The sequence below is a fragment of the Crocodylus siamensis genome, chromosome 9 (assembly GCF_052110815.1).
Source record: "Crocodylus siamensis isolate JL-2025a chromosome 9, ASM5211081v1, whole genome shotgun sequence".
Classification (NCBI taxonomy): domain Eukaryota; kingdom Metazoa; phylum Chordata; order Crocodylia; family Crocodylidae; genus Crocodylus; species Crocodylus siamensis.
Window position 1 is genome coordinate 2,439,227 of NC_143403.1, and position 21,458 is coordinate 2,460,684.

At 44.0% G+C, this 21,458-nt stretch overlaps 1 protein-coding gene across 3 annotated transcripts in view; it reads left to right on the plus strand.

Moving 5' to 3' along the window:
* GALNS (galactosamine (N-acetyl)-6-sulfatase) overlaps window positions 1-21,458 on the plus strand; it is a 51,414-nt gene that overhangs the window by 8,818 nt on the left and 21,138 nt on the right. For all 3 annotated transcript variants that reach the window (XM_090063881.1, XM_090063882.1, XM_090063883.1), the window contains 7 exons: window positions 279-422; window positions 2,629-2,695; window positions 2,811-2,938; window positions 3,753-3,892; window positions 5,049-5,152; window positions 11,518-11,654; window positions 14,174-14,276. In XM_090063881.1, the coding sequence (XP_089920007.1) occupies window positions 279-422; window positions 2,629-2,695; window positions 2,811-2,938; window positions 3,753-3,892; window positions 5,049-5,152; window positions 11,518-11,654; window positions 14,174-14,276 (823 nt within the window). The remainder of the gene's footprint in view (window positions 1-278; window positions 423-2,628; window positions 2,696-2,810; window positions 2,939-3,752; window positions 3,893-5,048; window positions 5,153-11,517; window positions 11,655-14,173; window positions 14,277-21,458) is intronic.

Consider the following 21,458-nt stretch of genomic DNA (forward strand, 5'->3'; position numbering starts at 1 on the left):
AGGAGTGTGTCTGTCTATGTTCATTTGCACTCAAGAGCATAGAAGAAAGTGGTATTTAATGGAAGGCAAGATGCATAAGGGGAATTGGACTAAATGGAGACTCTGGAATAGTGGCAGGGGCTTCTATACTTATATTACCCGCACCCATTGCTTAGTCACTGATTTGTCTGAAACTGCTAAAATATTCCTCTGATGTCGCTGGAAGATTTTCTTGCCATATGGTGCTTGTTTTCTCCTTGTCAATGGACTCCTGAGCTCTGTGTGTGTTTTGTTCCTAGGCATCTGGGTCACAGACCCCAATTCCACCCTCTGAAGCATGGGTTTGATGAGTGGTTTGGGTCCCCGAACTGCCATTTTGGACCGTACAATAACAAGGACTTCCCAAACCTCCCTGTGTATAGGGACCAAGAAATGATTGGCAGGTATTTCATCCCTTTACTCCCCAGCTCATTTGTCAGAAAAGATTTGAAGGTTACTGGCACCTTCTTTTCTTTGCTTTCTCTGCTGTCTGTGCTCTACTGGAGGATAAGGTTTGCACAGCAAGCTGCCTTCAGCTAGGAAGAGATGGGGAAAATACAGAAGCTTCTGAGTCAGGCAAAGCTAGAACACCATGGCTTGGTTCGATGGGTAACAGTTCCCAAAATCCTGTCTGTGCAGTGAGCTGTTGAGCCAGCCAGGCCCTAAGGCTGAGCTGGTTCACTTACCATTGCAACTTACCCCAGGGCTTTTCCTAGCATCCCTGCAGAGTTGCCAGGTGTATAGAGTAGGCAATCCCAGAATTGTTAATGTAGAAACCCGTTGCCCTTCACACACCAGTGAGATACAGCCCATCCTGACGTCTAGCCCAAGCACAAAATCTTCCTACCTACATGGCAGACACTCCAAACCTGATTCCTGAGGGTAAAAACCTCTTGGACACTCTCCTATTAAAAAGCCCTGCTTTGTTGGCTAAAGGCTATTGCAAACTTACCTGGTTCGTATGCTGCTCAGGCCATCTCTGTTTTCAAGGGAGGAGAGCTGGGTCCCCCTGAACAGAGACGGCCTACACTGAGCCGTGTAAGGCCCAGGTGAGAACTTGCACAGCCTTACCCAAAGAAGTGGGGCTTCTTATACAGTTCCCAGAAGGGTTTTATTCTCAAGTATCAGGTTTGGAGCATGTGGGTAGGAGGGTTTTTGTGCTCAGGCTAGAAGTCAGGATGGGCTGGTTTGTGAAGCACGGTTTTGGCAATTCACAGCACTTGTTCCTGGGCTGGATTTATCAGCCTCTTTTTCCATTTGCAGACATAGCTCCTTACTTAGAGGGATGCACGCACAGTGATATACATGCAGGGTGAGGAAATGAGCTCCTGAGTTACGCGTCCGACTCTAACATTGTTTTTCCATAGCGAAAGGGCGTCATAGTGCTTACCAGTGTTTTTGAAGAGCTCCCAGGTGCTTCATCGCTGCTAGGCTTTACCATGAACTCTTCAGTTACTGCCTGCTGGAACCATGGCATGTGTTCCTATCTCAAAAATTGACTTTGAAGCCTCGCTGCTTCAGTGCTGGGCTTCTGCATGGCATCTCACTGGGATTATCAAGCACTCTGGCTCCTGCTGCTATTTAGGAGACTTATGGGAGTGCCCAGGATACCATAACATGCCAGAGCTTTTGACTATTCAAACAGGGGCACTGTGCCAGTGATGGGTTGCTCACAGGGCAGCTAAGTTCAAGGTAGAATATTAGTGTAGAGGGTTGTAGTAGTCCAGAGAGCCAAGAACTTTCTGCAGGTGTTCACAGACTGCGGATAGGCTGCTGCTGTTTTAGACACTCTTACAGGAGCCCGTACAAACGTGCCTGAAAGATTCCTTATGCTGATTCCTCTCTGCTGCCTCTTGGGAGCCAGTGCCAGTCATAGCTGCAGAAATTTTTGTTTTCTTCATTCCTATTTGCAAATAACCCTTTCTATATTGACATTCCCACCATAGCCTCCAAGCTTACAGCCTGTATCTTTCTAGCCTGCTGTCTTCAGAACACATCTTCTCCTGTTCCTTTTCTCTAGTGCTCCCTCCAGGTTTTTTTCCCCTTGCCTTTTGCTTAATATAGCATACCGAAAATTTAAAAACAACATGTCCCAATTTCAAGGGTGCTTGGGAGCCTGAGTCTTATAGCGAACTTTACAGGTTGTTGAAAATGTTATCCATAGACTGCACAGCCCTGTAGAAAGGGGAATTGGGTATTCATGTGGGGTTTTTTTAATGGAATATCCCTGTTTATCTTATTTATCCCTGTTTTAAGAGTGGACCAAGACTTTGAGCTGTGTTTTGTTGAATAGTTATCTTTAATTATTCAGTAAGATACTGTGCAATAGGAAACAAACCCGTCGGCTCGGGTGCATGCAGATCTTGCATGTCTTCACTTGACTTTGGTCTTCTCCTTAATAAGGTTTTGCTGCTCGTGCCTGTCATAAAAGCATAATTAAGTTTTTTTTTTGTTTCCAAAGAGAATTGGCTGGCTACAAATGTTATGAGCCTGCCTTTTTGTTGAGTAACAGTGACCTGCCTCTGTAAGTAATGGGGAAGAGAAGCCCTTTTGTTCTGCACTCCTCAGGTACTTGATTCTCCGTCCCTCCCCCCCCATTTCTGTTTTAAGATATTACGAAGATTTCAAAATTGATCTGAAGACAGGAGAGGCAAACTTAACTCAGATCTACTTAAAGGTATTGTGCATTTTAATAGGGGTTTATAACCCACAATCATTTTATGTTTCTTCTCATGAAGTGTTTAGATGGCAGAGAATGTTTCTGTTAAGTTAATTTTTATTATCATTTGCAGGAAGCTCTTGATTTTATTAACAGGCAGCAAGCCAGTCAACAGCCTTTCTTTCTGTACTGGGCAATTGATGCTACTCATGCGCCTGTGTATGCCTCCAAAGATTTCTTGGGCACTAGCCAGAGAGGGCTGTAAGTCACTTTTTGTTTGATTTATACCTGCTGCGGTACAACTTCTTATTAGACTTGAGAACATAGACTGCTGCTTGTTTGTGTATGTGTCCTGAAGTGCAAACCCATACATTGATGAGCCTGGTATTTGATTCAAGTTTTTGCAAAGGATTTTGCTGAGGCTGATTTCCAAGATGTTTGTTATTATCTGAAATAAAAATATGGTGACAAATATGTGGGGAAGATTGACATTCCCTTGCCCATTGTGTGGGTATTGAAATGCTGTATATGGAAGGGATGCTTTGGGAAGGCTGCTGGTCTAGTGTTGATTAGTGCCTGGTTTAAAAGCTTGTAAATCGGCACAGCAAACAGGCTTTGTGTCTTGGAAACTTCAGTTTTCAGGAGGGGAAGGGTAGTCTTGTGCGTGTAGTGGGCCTCAGTTTTGAGATTGTAATTTCCACCTAGCATCTATAAGCAAAATAATGTTGTTAGCCTCTAGCTCAGAGCAAAGTGGCCTTTGCTTATGTCTGGGAGCCATATGGTTTACTTTATCTCAGTTGCTGGTCTCTGTCCAAGAGTGGCTCAGATCTGAGCAAACTCAAAGGGCTCTAATATCTCAGAGAGGTTGCCTTCCACAGATAAGAGGCATAAATTATACAGTGACACTGGCAAACTTTCATTACCTACCTGATGGGTGGGTAAATTATTTCCCTCTCCAGCACAGGCATTAGTTGCGTATTCTAAAGATGCCGTGTTTTATTGTAATGCGTTACCTTGCGTTAAATTCTCCTTCCTTCTTCACCATCTTAAATGTTTATAACTGCTGCTTTCTCAGGTATGGAGATGCTGTGCGAGAAATTGATGACAGCATTGGAAAAATCCTAAAACACCTTCAGAAGCTGGGCATCAGCAAGAGCACATTTGTGTTTTTCACGTCTGATAATGGGGCTGCCCTCATTTCGGCTCCTAAACAGGGTAGGTGCGTAGAGGACAAAGCTCAGTTGGAGCTGGGAAACTTGGGCCCAGATTTGAACAGTCCCAGAGTTGGAAGACAGAGACTCCCATGTTGGGTTTTGGTTTAGCGCCATTGAGGTTTGGAGAACTCTTTCTGAAGCTGAGACATGATCACACACAAGTCCCCTTCTGCCCCAGGCCCCAGTGCTGATGGGTAAGTGTTTTTATTTGGATTACAGTTATCCATCATTTAGCTGCCTGCTGGCCAGTTTTTACATCTATCACTTGTATTGTGCGTGCTGGAGGGAGATGTACAATGAACTTCTAAGCCTTCTATATTAGTTAATTAGGAAGACGAATTAGATCCCCATTTCCAAATGCATATCTGACTTCTGAATAGTTTATAAAAAATGCAAAAGTCCTGTCCTCTTCAGTTCTTAACGAAGAAACAGCAGGAGAAACAAGCGTTCCCTGTCATGAACAGGTTTTCTTCTCTTCACAGATTTCCTTTTTGTTTATAAATTTGTTTCCCTGAGGTACAGCCATTGCAAATTTGATCTTATAGCTTTTTGTCCTCTCTGTTTGGAGATCTGCAGTCCAGGAGCTACCAGGACATAAGGCTGTGAGGATCTTGAGTTCTAATCTCACTGACACTCTGTGACCCTGGGCAACCTTTCTGCTTTGTTCCTCCACTGGCTTAACTGCAAAGCTGGGGATGAAAGGAGTGTCGCTGCAAACCAGTCGTTGTCTCTGATCAGAGGTTTTTGGGGGAAACATAATGTAATCTTATTTGTCATCTTTATGTCTATATCATTTAAAACCCCTAAAATGTAAGGGGATACTAGAAAAATAACACATCAGTCTGGAAGATTTGACCTCCTTTGGACACAAGTGAGATTTAAGACTCTTAGAGTAAAACAAAATGGACAAAAATTATCTTATTGGTTTGTTTCATATTTGCAGTGACTGTTAATCGGTTTCTCCAGTACAGGAAAGTCCATCCTAAAACCTTATTTTAAAGGAAGGTAATCAAAGTAATGCCATGTGTGCCAATTAGATCATATTGATCAACAAAATAAAATTCTTTTAAAATGCTGGTTTCAGAAACTCCTATTTGGGACCCTTTTAAAATATGCTGTTGGCACCTCTTAATGTTTCTCAATTATCCTGTTTTTAGGGGGTAGCAATGGGCCTTTTCTATGCGGAAAACAGACAACGTTTGAAGGTGGCATGAGAGAGCCAGCTATTGCATGGTGGCCTGGCCGTATACCTGCAGGACAGGTGGGTGTCTGGTCCTAACAGTTTCAGGTGCAGTCTGAAGTCCCTTTTCTGTAAGCGAATAATTCCCATGGGTTATAGGCACATTTTGCCTATAAAAACTCTCAGTGAAATCTCTTTGTCAGATTCTGGGGTCTAGCTCAAACAGAGTTGATTGATCTGTGCAGTGAATCAGTTAATTTCATTGTTGCCAATTTGCATGTAGAAGTATGTGATCAGGTTTTTTTTCCTGAACGCCAAGGGATTTGACTTTTCTGACCTTGTAGACTGTTTGATCCATCTGCTTGTGTTGGAACACTTTTTGTAGATTATATGTTTAAATATTCAGTAGGCCAGGGTGCACCTGCTACTTCTGTATGTCCACCTTTAGTGGGGAAGTATGCTGCCTGGATGCATTCTTTGTCCTGAAGTGTCAGGTGATGTGACCCTCACAGTCTTGCATTTGACCTGGGGAGGTGTTGCTGCTTCCTGTCTGCACACCAATTAAAATGATGCTCCCGATAAACTAATCCCCAGGTGCTAATAGCAGCCTGTACAGGAAATTGTCCAAGACTCGCTAAAGAAATGTTCAGTCAACTCTTCAGCAGACAACACTCCTGATGCATAAGAAGCATTCCCTCCTGTTTTCAGAGGTGTGGGGGGGTGTTATTTCCAGAAGGAAGAAATACTTGAGTTACTGGACTCTGTGCTGAAGATTGCAGAATATTCGTCTGGTCATGCAAGAGGCAAGGATTTCTTAGGGTGCTATCTCTTATTGAACCAACTATGTTGTTGGAATAAAGTTAGGCAAGCTTTTGAATGTAAAACATCCTTCCTCAGGACTCTAATTTATAGGAAGCTATATTCTGTTACAACAGCTTTATTATATTTTTTAGGAAGAACTTCATAATTATGAGGGTGTTTCAGCACTGGAACAGGTTACCTAAGGAGGCTGTGGAATCGCCATCTTTGGAAATTTTTAAGTATCAGTTAGACGAACACTTTACTGGCATGATTTAGACAGGGATGATCCTGCCTTGAGAGGGTTGGAGTAGATGTCCTCCTGAGGGCCCTGCCACTCTGATCTTTTCTATGATTCTGTGATTAAATCAGGACAAAGATAATTCACAGTGCATATTTAGTATGATGCTATCAGATAACACAAGCTAAAATTTAGGGCACAAGAAGAGTTTTGGTTTTGTCATTTTAAAGGTTTTGTAAAGTCCAATAGGAATATTTTCATAATTGTTTTAATGAGAAATGAAAACAGTGTTTTTTGTTTGAATTTAAACCTTTCTGCAAAGTCTTTGCCAGCCAAACACGATAGCCTTGAATGCAGCTTGAAACTGAAGTGGACTCCTGATTTCCATTGGCCGAAGCAAATAAAGTGCTGAAAGCAAATGTCTGTCAGAAATGGGGATAAGGAAATACAAAATGTAAAATTCTTTCCCTTGTAATAACCCTAGGGTTAATAGGAGTGAGGAAACCATTTAACAGGAACATGACAAGGCCAGTCTGACGGTGATTTTGCGTGTGTGGTGTAGCAAGTTGCTGACATGGGAAGTATTCTCTGTTGTTCAGTGGGGCAGGTACCTAGTGCTTACAGTTGTAGGCAAAAGCTTAATCCTAGTTCTGAATTTTCGTGATCAACCATGTGTGTGCAGCAAAAAATGGGGCAGCTGAGTGTCATCAGGTACCAGAGGTATGTTCACAGGGCCTCCTATTCATCAAAGCACTTAATCACACAATTAACTCTAAGCCCTTGCTTACATCTTACAGGGCTGATCTGCACCTGGAGATCTGATTCTGAAGTAGATGCCCAAAGTTAAGCAGGCACTTCATTCCTCGCTTTTGTCCCCAGCTCAGGAGAGTGCCCAGTGGTTCCATGGAGGTGTTCGGCTTGGATATTTCCTGTTGGGGTTGAGGCTGCCTTGTAGAGCTATGGCCTATAATATGCAATGGAAGTGATACCCTGGGTGACCTGTAAATAAAATGTAGCTGGTATGAGCCAAAAACTGGTCTTGGAACTGAGGTTCCTGCATTCTGGTACCAGAACTGGTGTTGACCATTGGGGAGAGGTTCCATGTTACATTAGGCTTCTGGGCAGTGTTAGTCTACCATTGTCTTCTGTTACAGTGCCATGCAGGTGTGCTCTAGTACCTAGTCATTTCTCTGCAGCTGCCTTCTCTAGGCACAGGAGCTGAAGTGTCACAGAGTTCCTGCTACATTGTTCTTGTTTCTTTTCTATGCCATATGTGGAAGCTACAAACTTACGTCCTGCATTGCAAATCAAACGTAATTTGCCTGTGTTTTTGGTTGCAAAAGATGGAAAATCTGCTTGAAATCTGCAAGCATGGTTTATTTTCAAAAGCAGTAGAGAAGCTTGAGTCTAGAGACCTAAAACAGATCTAGAAACTGAAGTCTACTCTAGACCTACAGAGCAGTGATGTTAGTTCCAGCCATGCTGGTGGTTTGTAATGCGGACAGGAGTCCACAAGGACCACTTAGTGGCTTTTTCTTGGAGGTGGCCAAACTGCTATGAGCCAGGGATAATTTTTGGTTCTTGTTGAGTGTGGAAGGTTGCATTCAAACCCACTGTTAAGTGTCTTCCATTATCCTGTTATTAGGCACTGGAGTTGCACAGTGCTTTAGCTGCCCCATACAATAGGAACCAGTTCTTTGCTGGGAAGCTTGTAACATTAATGGTGGTCAGCAGTGTGCTTTCATTCTTCCCAAACAGGAGCCTTCTGTGTTGTACTAGGCCTGTTTGTTGCAAGGGACAGGAATGGTACGTAGAAGTTTATAAAGAAAAGCAAGTGGCAGGATTGTGGCTGCTTCTGCTAGCAGCCAGCAGAGCCAGCTGATTTACAGCTGGGATCTAGAGGCAGGGGATGCTGCAGGAGTCTGCTGTTCCTGTTGGTCTCAAAATCCGTTTGCTTTGGGCCCCCCGTTTGGCACGTTTATTCACACGCAAACACCCTTTCTGTAGTTTCCTTCCCCTGGCTGTATTTTCCAGGTGAATTCATAACAAGCCAACATTTTAAACATTCCCCGCATCACGTCTGCCTTCTGGAAGGATCCAGCTAGAAGAAATTCATATTCTGCTGGTATTTGAATCCTTCTCCTACTCTCTGTCTGTGCTTCCCCCCACCCCGTCCTCCCTCTCCCCCACCCCCAGTTCCTGCTCCCTGAAGGAGAAAAGAACATATCAACCCAAAGACAGCATTGCAACCTTTTCTTCACTATCTCCCGTGGGGCGCAAATTGAAATTGAATTAGACAGGGATATCAGGTCTGCTCGCTGTGATAACTGTAAAAGGATTTTATTTAAAAACACCCTGACATTTGTTCACCCAGTTTCAAATATTTAGCTTTCCTCCTTTCCATTCCTGGCGGGGGCGACTTTATTAATTGTCGCCTTTGATTCAGAGTTAAAGCTTGAAAGGGCTGATAACAGCAGTGGTGACTATTTCTTCCTGCGACGTGGCCCACAGCAAAAGGATTTCATTTTCTTAAAGACGGTGTGTGTACACCGAGAGTTTATTAAAAAAAAAAAAGGGGGGGGGGAAGGGAGGAGGGGGAGCTGTTTTTACGTGCGTAATACCGGCTGTTCCTTACTGATACGAGGAATATCTGATCTCACTCTTTTTTTTATATATTATTTATTTTCTCTGGGCTGTTACTCTCTCTGGATTTTTATTTTTCTTTTTGAAAAAAAAATGGGAAAGGTGACTGGAATGAAAGAGTGCTGTTGACAGGAGAAAATGGTAATTTTTTTATTTTTCTCTGAAAATACTTCAAAGATTATATAAATATTAACCTTTTTCTTTTCTTCTTTTTTTCCTCAATGCGGTGCTGCAGAGCACAGATAAATCCAAGTGGCTGTGGCATGGGCATTTAATTTTCTTAAGACGTTTTCTCTGCTTGGAAGGACGTTGTCTGAGACCATGAACGTAATTGGATGATTAAAGAGAGTCATCTACATCTGGTTATGCTTAAAAAGGGCCAGTACAGCAAGTCGGTGGTGGCCCCATAGGGCTGTCATAATGCAGGGTATAAAGGAGGGAATAGCAGAGATGTGGGTCTCAGCCTGCCTATTGCTCTCGCTGCCTCTTAGCCTATGGATCGAAGGGAGGGGATTGAAGTGACAACATGAAAAGTGATTTCTGGATTTGTCTTAAACTGTTAAAGCCTAATTACAAAATGTCTTAAATACCAGTGATCCTTTTGGTTCCTGATGCTGAAGGAGCACATGAAGAGTGGGCATGTTAATAACTACTTCATCTGCCAGATACCCTCTTTATTAACCGCTCAGCTCCTAAGCTTGGCAAAGCGTCCAGATGCGTGGAGCAGATCAGGCTTGTCAGCATCCAGCTGGATATATTCTTTGAAAGAGGAGAACTTTCCTTGTGCCCACTTGCAGTGCATACAGCTCTTTCCAAAGTGCACATGCCAGACAAGCAGTCTACTCAAGGTCTATTCCTGCACACTCTCCATGGTCCCTGGCTAGTGCCTGCTACCATGAGTAGCTTCACCGGTGACATGGCCTGGCGTGAAGTGTTTGTAAGGATTGGCCTTTCCTTTGGCATGCAAGAGTGGGAGGCATGGCTACTCTGTCACAGGGGGTTGGCAAAAGAGAGCTCACCAGCCAAGCTGCATTTTGAAAAGAGGGAGATTGCTTGGAGCAGAAAGGGGGGACCCTTCAAAGCATTAGGGCAACCAGTCAATTCCAGAAGGAGGTCTAGAATTTCAACAAAAGGTTTGCTTTCCCTTAGCAGGGCCTGGGACCATCAAATGCCTGAGCTGATGTGCTGCAGAAATTCACTTATAATGTGATAAAGTTTTGATATAAGCTTTTTTGCATCACCTCTGTAGCAGGGCTTCTGTGAGTTAATAGCAGAAATACTGAAGAATAAAGCAGGATTTAGGGAGGGATGGTTATAGGTAGGGACCTACCTCGATCGTAGTTTCGCAGATTTTGTGAAAAACAGCATTTTCCGTGATTGCCAGAAAATCATGCATTGGCTGTGATTTCCCTGGGAAATGAACCAAAAAAAGCCAAAACAGTAGTGAGGTAGACTGAGTGATGCGCCCTCTGCCAATCATCTTGAAATGACCACAAAATCAGCTCTTTGGGCCATGAAAAACCCATGGTCTCACCATGATGTCAGTAGGTCTCCAGTCATAGCATTGTAACAGGTATATCAATATTTCCCTGGCATATGGGCAGAACTTGTAAATCTGCCTAGAGTGGAAAAGGCAGCATTTTTCTCCACTTTATAAGTGTGCTGCATTGTACCAGATGAGTCCTCATCTTAGAACTTGCAGCATGGATGAAGAGGTTCTTCTGTGTCCCATCTGGTACTGACACATCTTAGAGCCGAGTGTGCGTTTGCTCACTTTTCACTTGACTGAAGATACCTGTTTGTGTAACGTTGGTTAATTCCATGTCCCGAGGGTTGTGATCATCTCTGAATGCAGTAGCATGACCCAGAATGATAAAATGGCTTGTGGGGGAGAAATCAGTCGGAAGGAAACCCGTCAGTGCACAGATTGTATAGGATGAGCTGGTTTCCTTTTTTAAAAAATAAAAAAATAAATGGGAGAGATCTTGAATATGGCTTCCAGTTAAAGTAGAAAACCTACAACAGGCTGCCAGAGCCAAAAACATTTCTCCACTAATAAAATGTACATTAAAAATACCCCAGGTCAACAGTCCTTGGATGGTCTCAGACTGATTCAGTTGGAAAATGAATCATCGTTTGCCTAAGGAAATGGGGTAGGGCAGTGAGCCTCTCTAAATTGTGTGCATGGATATTGGATGAAATGTGGGGGAAAGGGAATCAACACCAATGTCACAGATTTGATCCCCAGTTGGACTAGATCAGTGGTTTTTAACCCTTTTTTTTCATTCGTGGACCCCTAAAAAAGTTTGAATAGAGGTGCAGACCTCCTTGAATGGTAAGTGTGGCTATCCGCATATATATATATATATAATATTTCTGATTGATCTCAGGCATCTTTCACAGACCTTTTAGAAGTAGTCTGTGGACCCCCGGGGATCTGCAGACCGCAGGTTGAAAACCACTGGACTAGATGATCGCTTGAGGTCGCTTGCAGCCTGACTTCTCAGTGATCTAAGAAATCAAAGGAGAAGTTTAACAGAGAGAGTGAGATCCATAGGAAAAAATCCCATGAAAAGAGCAAGGACCTGTTTCAGCCCCAAGCAGCTTTGTAAACTACTTCCTTGGGAGCAGGACTGCGCTCCAAGCATGGCGTGTGGAAAGGCAGCGTTCAAAAAAGGGATTGGAAACAAGAATTAAGCCCCTAGGCTCATGTTTGCGTGAAAGGTCTTTGCAAATGCCTCTTCTGTTGTCTTGTTGCTTTCAGGTGAATCATCAGCTGGGTAGCGTGATGGATCTCTTCACCACCAGCCTCCTGCTGGCAGGATTGCAGCCTCCCGATGACAGACAGATTGACGGCATTGACCTTCTACCTGCTGTCCTGCAGGGCAAGCTAATTGACAGGTTAGTTAGAAGCACAGAGCTCGCGGTTCCCGTCTGCCGTTCTTGGGTTATTGGACGGGCGCGGAACTTGTTTGTTTGTTTCTAAACTTCCTCCCATTATTTTTAGAATGGGAGCAGTGCATTGTGGGTGAATCAGGGTGAACAGCAATGATTTCCTTTCTCTCTTAATTCTCTGCTGGAGCTAGTCAAGTGGGATTTCCTGACACTTGACATATCGCCTTGTAATGGATTTCATGGATAGATGCAAGTGTCATGGGGGTTAGCATGGATCTCTGGAGGCGTATAAGCTTGCAGTAAGGGTAAATCCTATGAACTCTAACCTGGGGGAAAGGATGCACTAGTATTTTATTACTTTCACATCCAAGAGTGTACTGGGCCCTTCATGGAGCACAGCCAGATGTGAAAGAGCCTACAATTGAAGGCTTTGATCCTGAAGAGGAACTTGGCTGGTATTTCATGTGCACCTAAAGATCTGTGTGTCTGCACCCTTTTATAGGGTTGAACCTCAACTTTAGACTTCAGTTGGAGGCCTGGGAGGTGACCAGCTTGGGGTAGGGCCTAGTTGTGTGGTATTAAAGTGTAATAGTGAGCATTTTTGACTCACTCCCTAGGGCTCAGCTGCAATTGTAATGACAAGACCTGATGGATCAGAGAAGGAAAGGGAGAGACTGCATAGAAAAGGCAGAGAGATGCTTCTCAGGGTACTCCATACATATTGGACTTGAGCCATTGTTCAGTAAAGTAAATTGTGTGCCCACTAAAACAGAAAGCTCCCGCACAGAGTATCAGAAGTTCAGCCGCCGGCTGGTCTAAGATATTGCTAGGTGTAGGCCGGCTATGAAATGTTGCTACCAGCAGTAATTGAAGTCTGTTGAAGTTTTTGATTTTTAATTGGTTTAAACACCTTATTGCAACACAGATTACAGGGTAATAACTGCCTTTTTCAGTACACACAATAAACATCTCTGTTCCCAGATTTAACTGGAAAACCAAATCTTCCAAAGGCAAAAATTCCATTTCTGTTATTTTTTTCAATGGGTTAGGAATTGGCCTTCCTTTTAGTGAAGAAAGCAGGAACAACAGAGATGGAAGAAGGATAGCAAATATTTTCTTTGCTTGAAGAAAAAGGACTTGCTTCTTCCTAAACCAAAGCATGTAACAGCTTCTCAAAATATGAGTGTTGAGAGTGAGGGAGGACAGATCTGGTTGTTCTGTTTTAACTTCACTGCTCTGAATGTTTTCAGCCCAGATCTATGTTCTTTAAACCTCCCTAGATCCCAGGGGAAGTTTAGGTATGTCGGGAATGCAGGCCTGGACCTTTCCTGATGTGCAGCATTGCTTCCTTCATTCATAATCAAGTTGTAGTTGCACAGGGCAGAAGGCTTATTGTGTAAGGTGCCCACGAAGGAGACTTCACTTTAGCCTTGAAACAGAAGGGATCCACAACCACTCCCATGCTTCGGGTTGAGAAGGTTTGTTTTTTTTTTTTTTCAACCTTGCCCTTCCATTTAAGCAATATTCTTCATGGTGGCACCCTGCGGCTGAACAGTTCTTGCTGGCTAGGGATTCTGAGTTTAAGATAAAGCTACACACCTTAAAAATGAGGAGAACCAGGCTTCTGACTTCATTGTATCACCAGCATTAAACAGCTGGGAAGGGCTGACTGAGTTTGAGGTCCTTGGGTGAGAAAAGCTGCCAGCAATCAGTCCTGCCTCCTGTAGACAGTACAGCTCAGTAACAAAATGTCATGGGCCTGCCTTGCCTTTCATGCCAAGAATAAGAGTTCTTTGGCAGTGAAACCTAGGGAGAGGAGGGGATTGCTTTGGGCACTGAGGATGGACTATGCTTAGCAGATGTGTGAGAGCAGTGGACCTTTGGGGAAAAAAGTGGTGTTCTGGGCTGCCTTCAGCCAACTTGGCAAGGCTTTTTGGGAAGGAAATGTGTGGGCATAGGAAGCATCTGGATACTGGTATTTTTCAGTTGGGGCCTCCTGTGATAGCACTGCAGAGCACTGTGGCACCTAGGAGGAGATCCCCCATCTGCCATCTCTCTCCAGCCCACCTGTGTGACAGTAACAGCTCGCAGCCTCCTGCCGTTGCGCTGTGCCACCAGCCACAAACAGGAGACCAAGCATCGCACAGCCTGTGAGTCCTCATCACACGCGTGTGCACACACTCTCTTCTGAGACATTTGGTGTTTAAATCGTCAAGCTCTATAGGAAATTACAGGGTCTGATAGTTCAAGGATTAACAATCGCTGGCAGCCGAGTTGTATAATGTTTCATTCGTGCGCAGTGTGAGCTCTCAACTTGATGAACACTTTAAAAAATGTTAATTGAAAACCTTGCAGTGGAGACGATTAGAAGGCAGCCTGTTCCTGACTGATAGCTGGATCGGAAGTCAGACTCCATTAAAGTGTTTGTCTCCCTTATCAGTGCGCCTGCCGAAGCGCTTGTTTGGGCACATCGCATTTCTCATGCAGCTGTACTTCTCCCCCCTCTCCCTTTGCTTCCCTGTCAGGCCGATATTCTATTACCGTGGCAACGAGATGATGGCAGTAAGAGTTGGGCTTTACAAGGCTCACTACTGGACTTGGAGCAACTCCTGGGAGGAGTACAGTAAGGTAACAGAAACCATCCCCCCCAGTTGAGTCTGTTTTTCCCATTACCAGGCACATCCAGGTGTCTCTCATCTGGGGTAATAACTCTGTTAAGGAGGCATTTAAAATCCTGGTGCGTCACTGAAATCCTGAAGAGACACTGTTTTAACTAGATGTTTCTTGGAGGCAGTGATGTGTAAGAACTGTAGAGTGTGTAGCATAAAGGCAGGAGGTTAGTATTTCAGCACCTCTATATAAAAGTCAGTGCCAGGCCAAGGTGATGATAAGAGATTCTTATGGCGTGGCGGGGGTTTGGCTTTTTGTCTTAACACATATTATAAATATTTATTTTAATATATATAAAAGTACTCAGTACCCCTTACTGTTAAGCAGCTTTTCCTGATGAAGTCTGACCATTCTTCTAGTTTGTTTGGGCCATTTGAATGGTTTCATTAAGTTGATGGGATGGATCTCAGTGCATAATGTGGGAAACCTAGTGCCCTTCACTGTCTAAATGCCATGAGATGTTTTTTCTAGGCGATGCATTGAGAGAGAAGGAAACATAGTGGTCAGGAGCTGAACTAGGTGAAAGATGACCACTCTTTCTCCAAGAACGATTACACTGGCTTTGCTAGATATGTGGTGCTTTGTGCTTCCTGCCTGCTTATTTTACTGTTCTAAGCCACGCTCAGTTGCTGTGTTGCTGCTTTTGTGTCCTCCTTGTTCTAAACTTGGGTACTCAACTCCAGGGCATTTCACAGCTGCCAGGATCACAAATGTCCCATGCTGGTTCTACCCTTACAAGTGAAGTAAATATATTGTGGCACAGCTCCCAGCGATTTTGACAGCAGGCTGCTAGGGTGACTGTTTATAAGATTGTTGCTGGGTTTTTTTGTGCATGTTGTAGGTCCTTCAGGCATCACAGGTGCAGGAGTGAGGGCCATTGACATTTGTGGATGTGAAAGTGCATAATTTCTCTACTTGGGGTGTCTGGAGGAAATGTCATCTCTAAGGTAGTCTTTTTACTGTGTGTGTGTGTGCGTGCGTGCGCAAGTCCTGTGAGGGTCAAGGAGTTGATGTTGCCCTAGGATTTGTAGTGGCAGTGCCAAACGTACTTACCAAAAGAAAGGTACTCGGGGCTGTAAAGGTGCATTGCACTTTGTGGCCAATGTTATCACTGCGTGAAGGGGACAATATAATGGGCTTGTCTGCACAAGTGTGAGAGCAAAGCTTGTATCTCACAAGTGATACAGAAGGAGCGTGAAAGATTTTTTCCCCTCTGCATGGGGACCCTGGAAGAGAGAGTGTATATATTGTATACACAATGCTCAGAGGCAAGCACTTTTCATATATACAGGAGATAATGTCAGGTATGAGTAATTGCTCTCTGTTGTAATACGAGTGCATACGTACACTTGCATACCTGGGTTTTTTTGTGGGGGGGATAACTGCATTGATCTAAACCTATTTGTACGTGTCTGAATGTGTGTGTAGCTCTGATAATGGGGACCAGTTACTCATTTCAAAGACTTTCTCACTGTGAGCAGTGGCAGTTGTACAATTAAGGAATATTTCTTTCTTTCTAAGTCTTTGTTTAACTACTGGCTGATAAAAGTCAGCAATTATACTGTACATCAGAGATGAGTAAAAATTCACTTGCTTTCCTGCAGCTTGTATCACATGTGGTTGATGTGGGTAAAATTGGAGCACATTAGTGGACAGACTAACCATTAACAACATGCAGAGGGGAAGCTGGGACTGAAATTTCTTCCGATTCTTCTTTAACGTCTTCCAGGCCTTAATTACAACCCTAGTAAGTTTTTAGAAACAAGAAGACATTGAGAGGCAGAATATTTTTATAGTTCTGATTTTTGTTTTGATTTCTGTTTGTTTGTTTTTTTTTTTTTTTCCTGGGCTCATCTTTCATACATGCTAGAGCCAGGTCCCTCTTTGCAGACACTGGCTTTACTGGTCACATTAATTTTGGGGTGAAAGTTCTTCTGGCAGAGTTGGAGGGCCAGTTTTGCTTCTGGGTTTCACAGCAAATGGATTTTAATGAATGCATACGTGTGACGTTAGAAATCTCCACTGCGAGCAGAACACGTGTTCGGTGAGTTTGACTTGCCAAGCCACCGGGGCTTTGGCTAATACAGCAAGTTTTGCCTCCTGTAATTGTAGGGCCTCCTGACTGGATTGTTACTTAAATATCAGAGCCGGTCGCAGAGATTTATTAGACATGAAACTCACTCTGGTGCCAAACTCCAACCTCATACAAGCAGGTATATTTCACTGTCTTTATTGGAGCTGCAGTCATTTTAAAGCAGGTCTGACGCTGGCCAGATATGTCAAGACAGCTGTCTGTGGGTTTTTCAGGAGATTTATTTTATGGGTAATTTAGTATCTTGTTGGGTTTTTTTAAAAATTTTTTTATAGAGTAGTTTCACGTTTTAGCTAAACCTCTGTTTGCTCTTGAAATTCCCTAGTTAATTGTCAGAATGGAAAATTATTTAATAGAGGCAGCTTGCAGTATTTTTAAGCCATGCTTGGTTTCTTTTTATTTAGGTCTTTTAGGCCTGGGAATGCCATTAAAAACAGCAGAACCCTTCTTTTGTTTTGGTATTGGAACACTTCAAACCGTTATCGTGGTCGCAGATCTGCCCTTACACATGCCTTTTGGCCACTTAAAGCTTTTCAGGTTTGGTTCAGAAGAACTGGGGCAGGTTGAGGAACTGTAGTTTTCCAGGTCAGATGCTAATTGCTTGATTGCAGCATTATAGGAAGCAAACATGTTATGGTGTGTGTGTGTGTGTGTGTGTGTGTGTGTGTGTGTGTGTGTGTGTGTGTGTGTGTGTGTGTGTGTGTGTGTGTGTAAAACAGAGAACCAGACCCCCATACGGCATTGGGTATATTTACACTTCAAAGATCCCATGCCAACAGTACACAGGTTCACAGTCTTATTTTACCTTATTAAACTCCCATGTTATTAATGGGTCCTAACTAGTCTCCATCATCTGTATTATGATTTGGGATTAAAATTCATGTCATCACTCACAAACATGAAAATGTGCTGGGGTTTTTTTGTTGTTATTTAATTTCCAGACCCAGTATTTTTCTAATCAGATTCCTTCCATAAATCATTTATCATTTTTCCCTAGCACCAAGGTGTTGCATGCAGCGCCATTTTCCCCTGCCCTCGCTACTTGATTATTTAGATAACTTCCAGTTTTGAATGGCTGCTTTCTCAAATAGCATAAGGGAAGGAAAGATAAATGCACTTGGAAGGAGTGAGTGAGACTAAGTCCTCTGTGGCTCAGATCCCTTTTGTCTGTAAACTACCTTGGATGCTCCCATTAGGAATATTTACCTAGCTGTCATGCTCATACCATAAAAAGCTTCTGATTTACAGGGATTTCATGTTTATGCAGTTCAAACAGTCTAATGTTCAGGAGCTGGTGACTAGGAGGGAGGAAAGGAAGTTTGCCTAGACCTTATGTTATAGAATTTCTAAACAATTTGGTATTTAACTTGCAAGCTGTATTGGGGAGAGAGACTTTTATTAAAAAAAAGACCAGCAGAAGTTTATCAGAATTGCACAGCCCCAGACTTCATTTGGAGAATCGGCTCGTGATGTAATAGGAAACTAACTTTGTTGTTTTCCCCTGGCATTTGAAAAGAAGCGGTGGCAGTGGAGAGGGGATAATCTGCCCATATTCTGCCTCAGTGGTGTGACAGTGAACCACCAGCAGGATTCATTTGGAGCTAGATACTCAGCCAGCTGAAACCCACAGAGCTGCCATGCCTTTTACTTGCTAGAGGATGTGGCTCTTGCTGTCCTTTGCCTTTGTGCTGCTGGGTACCAGAGTGTAGGTCCTTCTCCTGTCCTACTCTTTGGCCATCTTGCTCTCCCAGCCAAATCTACTGTGACATGAACAGCTATGTATATGATATGTCAGGCTAGAGAATCGGTGTTGCTGCCAAGGGAGTGAAGAACTGGTTGGAAGCTGAAGCTAAACTAATTTAGGAGGATTTTTGTTTTATCAGTGAGGTTACTTAACATGGCTAACAACTTACCAAGGGTTGTGGCAAATTCTCCATCTCTGGAAACATTTAAATCCAGCTCAGATGCTGTTCTGAAAGGCATGGCCTAACTCCAGTGGGAATGTGCTGAGAGAAATCCCGTGGCTTGAACTGGGCAGAAGGCCAGAATAAGGGGAGGGGGTAGCTGCATTTAACCATCCCTTGAGTAGACAGACAGGTGTGCCTTATTCAGGGCCTGCAAGAGGGTAATGATAAAGAAACCTGGGATTTCTTGGAGGAGTTACTTGGTTGCCTTCCTAGGGATAGCAGGATTCTTCAAGAACCCATAGTTTAATTACCCCATGCAAGGAGGCAGAATTGCAGCCACTGGGAGATTGATGCTTCTCCCCTCTGCCTACTTCTGAGGTTGCTCCAACACAGCATAAATATTGTGCAGCAGTCGTGGGAGCTTGGACTAGATCTTTAAAAATATATATTTTTTGAAAAAAAAGGCCCTTTGGTGTCTCAGGCAGTGGCTGATAGAGTCGGCCTCTGCTGTCAGCTTAGTTTCTTGTTAGTAATCTTCAGTGATTTTTTTTTTTTTTTCATAAAGGCTACTGTACCTTTAAACGATTTGTGTGCAAGGGAGAGAAGGCCCTATTGTTTTAATGTAAAATGCCAAAGGGGTTATTCTTGCCGCAGTCTGTTCTGATTGCCCTTCTCGTCAACGTGAAGGGATCGATAAAGCCTTTTCTGCGAGGGGGATGTGAAGTCAAGTAGAACCTCACAAATAATGACATTTGATTGTGGTCCTCTGAGCATATGAGCTAGCCATCGATCGCTCCAGCTTGAAAGCCGATGGAGACTTTTTGATTCGCTTCTTTTCTCCGGTCCCTTCCAGACAGTTAACACATTAGACGCGATTTTTGTTCAACAGGGCTGAAGCAGCTGCCAAGAGAAAGCAGCAACAGCATGTTCAGGTGTTCAATCGCTCGGCCTTCCAGATCTGAAGGCTTTGGCTTAGCATTGCTGCTTCCCAGGGCTGTGGCATTGACTCGAAACAGCAGATCGCTTCAGCGCCGGGGATCCCTAACTCAAACCACCTAGTGGGTTTTTTCCCTCCCCTACTATTAATATACTTTTCTTGCTGTTGCTCTGGGTTTTGTGCATTGGAATGAGGAGATGGAGTCCAGCGTTTGCTGTGCTGCTCTTGTAATCCGCAGTCACTTGTAAAGTCGGAGCAGTCTGGGAGAGTGCCAGGGTGATGAATTGCCGGAGGGCTTACATTAACACAAGTGGTGATTCCATCACTTGGCCAAGAGCCCATCCTGGCAAACTGCTGCATTTGTCTCATGTCTATATTGACATAGCATCTGTGGTCCATTTGCTCTGGAAATTGAGGCACAAGCTGTGCAACCAACAGTAGTTCTTACTGAAGGGGAAAAAATTGAGGTTAGTTATACGGTTGCAAGGAAGAAAGGACAGGCAGCCCTGGCCCCTTAAGCATCCGGTTGCTTTTGGAGCAGACGGGAGGGGGTACAGTTCAGTGGAGCTCAGTGGCAATTCCCTTCCAACGGACAAGATTGTGCAGCAGCACAAAGCATCTGCCCTACCAGCTGAGTTGCTTCTGGCTGCTGCTTTCAAGTCATCCGATGCTGTTTTAGCTGGCTGCCGCACACTGAGCAGTGCTGTAGGCGCATCCTCCTGAGCTGGTTTGTACACTCGCTTAGGGGATCTGCCGAAACGCAAGCAGCAGCCTGTGTTAGGTTACTTATTTTTTTTTGGTCAGCATGCATCTTGCCTCCGATAACATGGAGAGTAAAATACCAGAGCTGTGCTGAGGATCAATAGCCAGTTAAAAGCACCTCCTGATTAACAGTCTCTCCAAGAAAATGTTTAAGGAAACAATGCAGTACGTCTGGCGGTGAGGAGGGCGGGGACTGGATCAATTCTTTGCTCCTTCTGTCTGAAGTAAGTTACTGTTTAAGTGGTGCTGCTTAGGGTGGCCTCTGGGACGCCAGGTATATTGGGGCCAGATCCTTGGCTGGCACAAATTGGCAAAGCTCCATCAATGTCTATGGAGCCGCATCATTTTGCTCCAGCTGCCAACCTGACCTGTCTTGCCTTGTACATGAGCCTGCCACGGCCCTCGGGTATAGCTTCTGAGTCCTGTGCAGTTAGATTGCCTTATTTATTGAGGAATGGGACACAATCCTCGCCTGATGACGTGGTTTCAAATTCTCTTCTGTTGATCTCTGACCATCCAAGTACGTAGAAAGGATTCCCTCCTTTCTTTGCATCCTTCTTGCCATTGGAGCCCACTCCAGCTTTTGGGGAGGGGTAGAAGGGGCAGGCAAACTGCTTATCATGCTTTCTTCACCAAGGGTAATGTTTTTCATCCCAGCAGGGGAAGGTCTAGCATCTTTCTGCATGTCACCTTTCCTCCCCACTCCTGGCAAGCACACACAACCTAATTGGCATGCTTCCCAAGCTGCTAGAGGCATTGTCCAGATGTTCAGATGGGTGGATTGTCTGTATCTTGAAATGCTTCCCAACGCAGAATTGATTTAAAATTCCCAGCTCCAGAAAAGGGAAACGGTCCAGACAGGCCTCTTGGGCTTTCAGTTGATTCGTGTCGGACACTGTGCTGTTTTCTTTTCACAAACTGAAAACAGCGTTGAATTTACAAAGCACCAAATGGGACAGAATACAGGTAGACTATTTAAGCAGGGAAATTTGTTCTTCTTCAGAATATAAGCTGCTCTACCGTCTTGGGCAACAACACCATGAGGTCTCAAATGCCAAGTTTTGGCAAAATGCCTTTTGTTAAAAAAGAGGCTCACAGGTACCTGTTTAATAAGACTTTAGAGTGAGGCGCATTGGAGCGTGACTAGCATTCCCTCTTGTCAATGCATCGGAAACTTTCTCAGTGCTGCAAGACACTCGCTCCATCTTATACAGCGTATCTGTGTATCTTCAGACATCCTCCTGGGTATCATACTCTGATACGTGGTGTCCAGCGTCCTGGTTACTCACCAGTTCCTGGTTTTAATGATTATGTGCAGTGCCTGGGTCAGTCAGGTGAGCCCTTGAAATCAATATGCAGAATAGATTATGGGATCAGGGCTCTTGAGTTGCAAACAGGGATTTCATATGCCCTCCACACTGACGCTAGTTTTTATTGTTCCC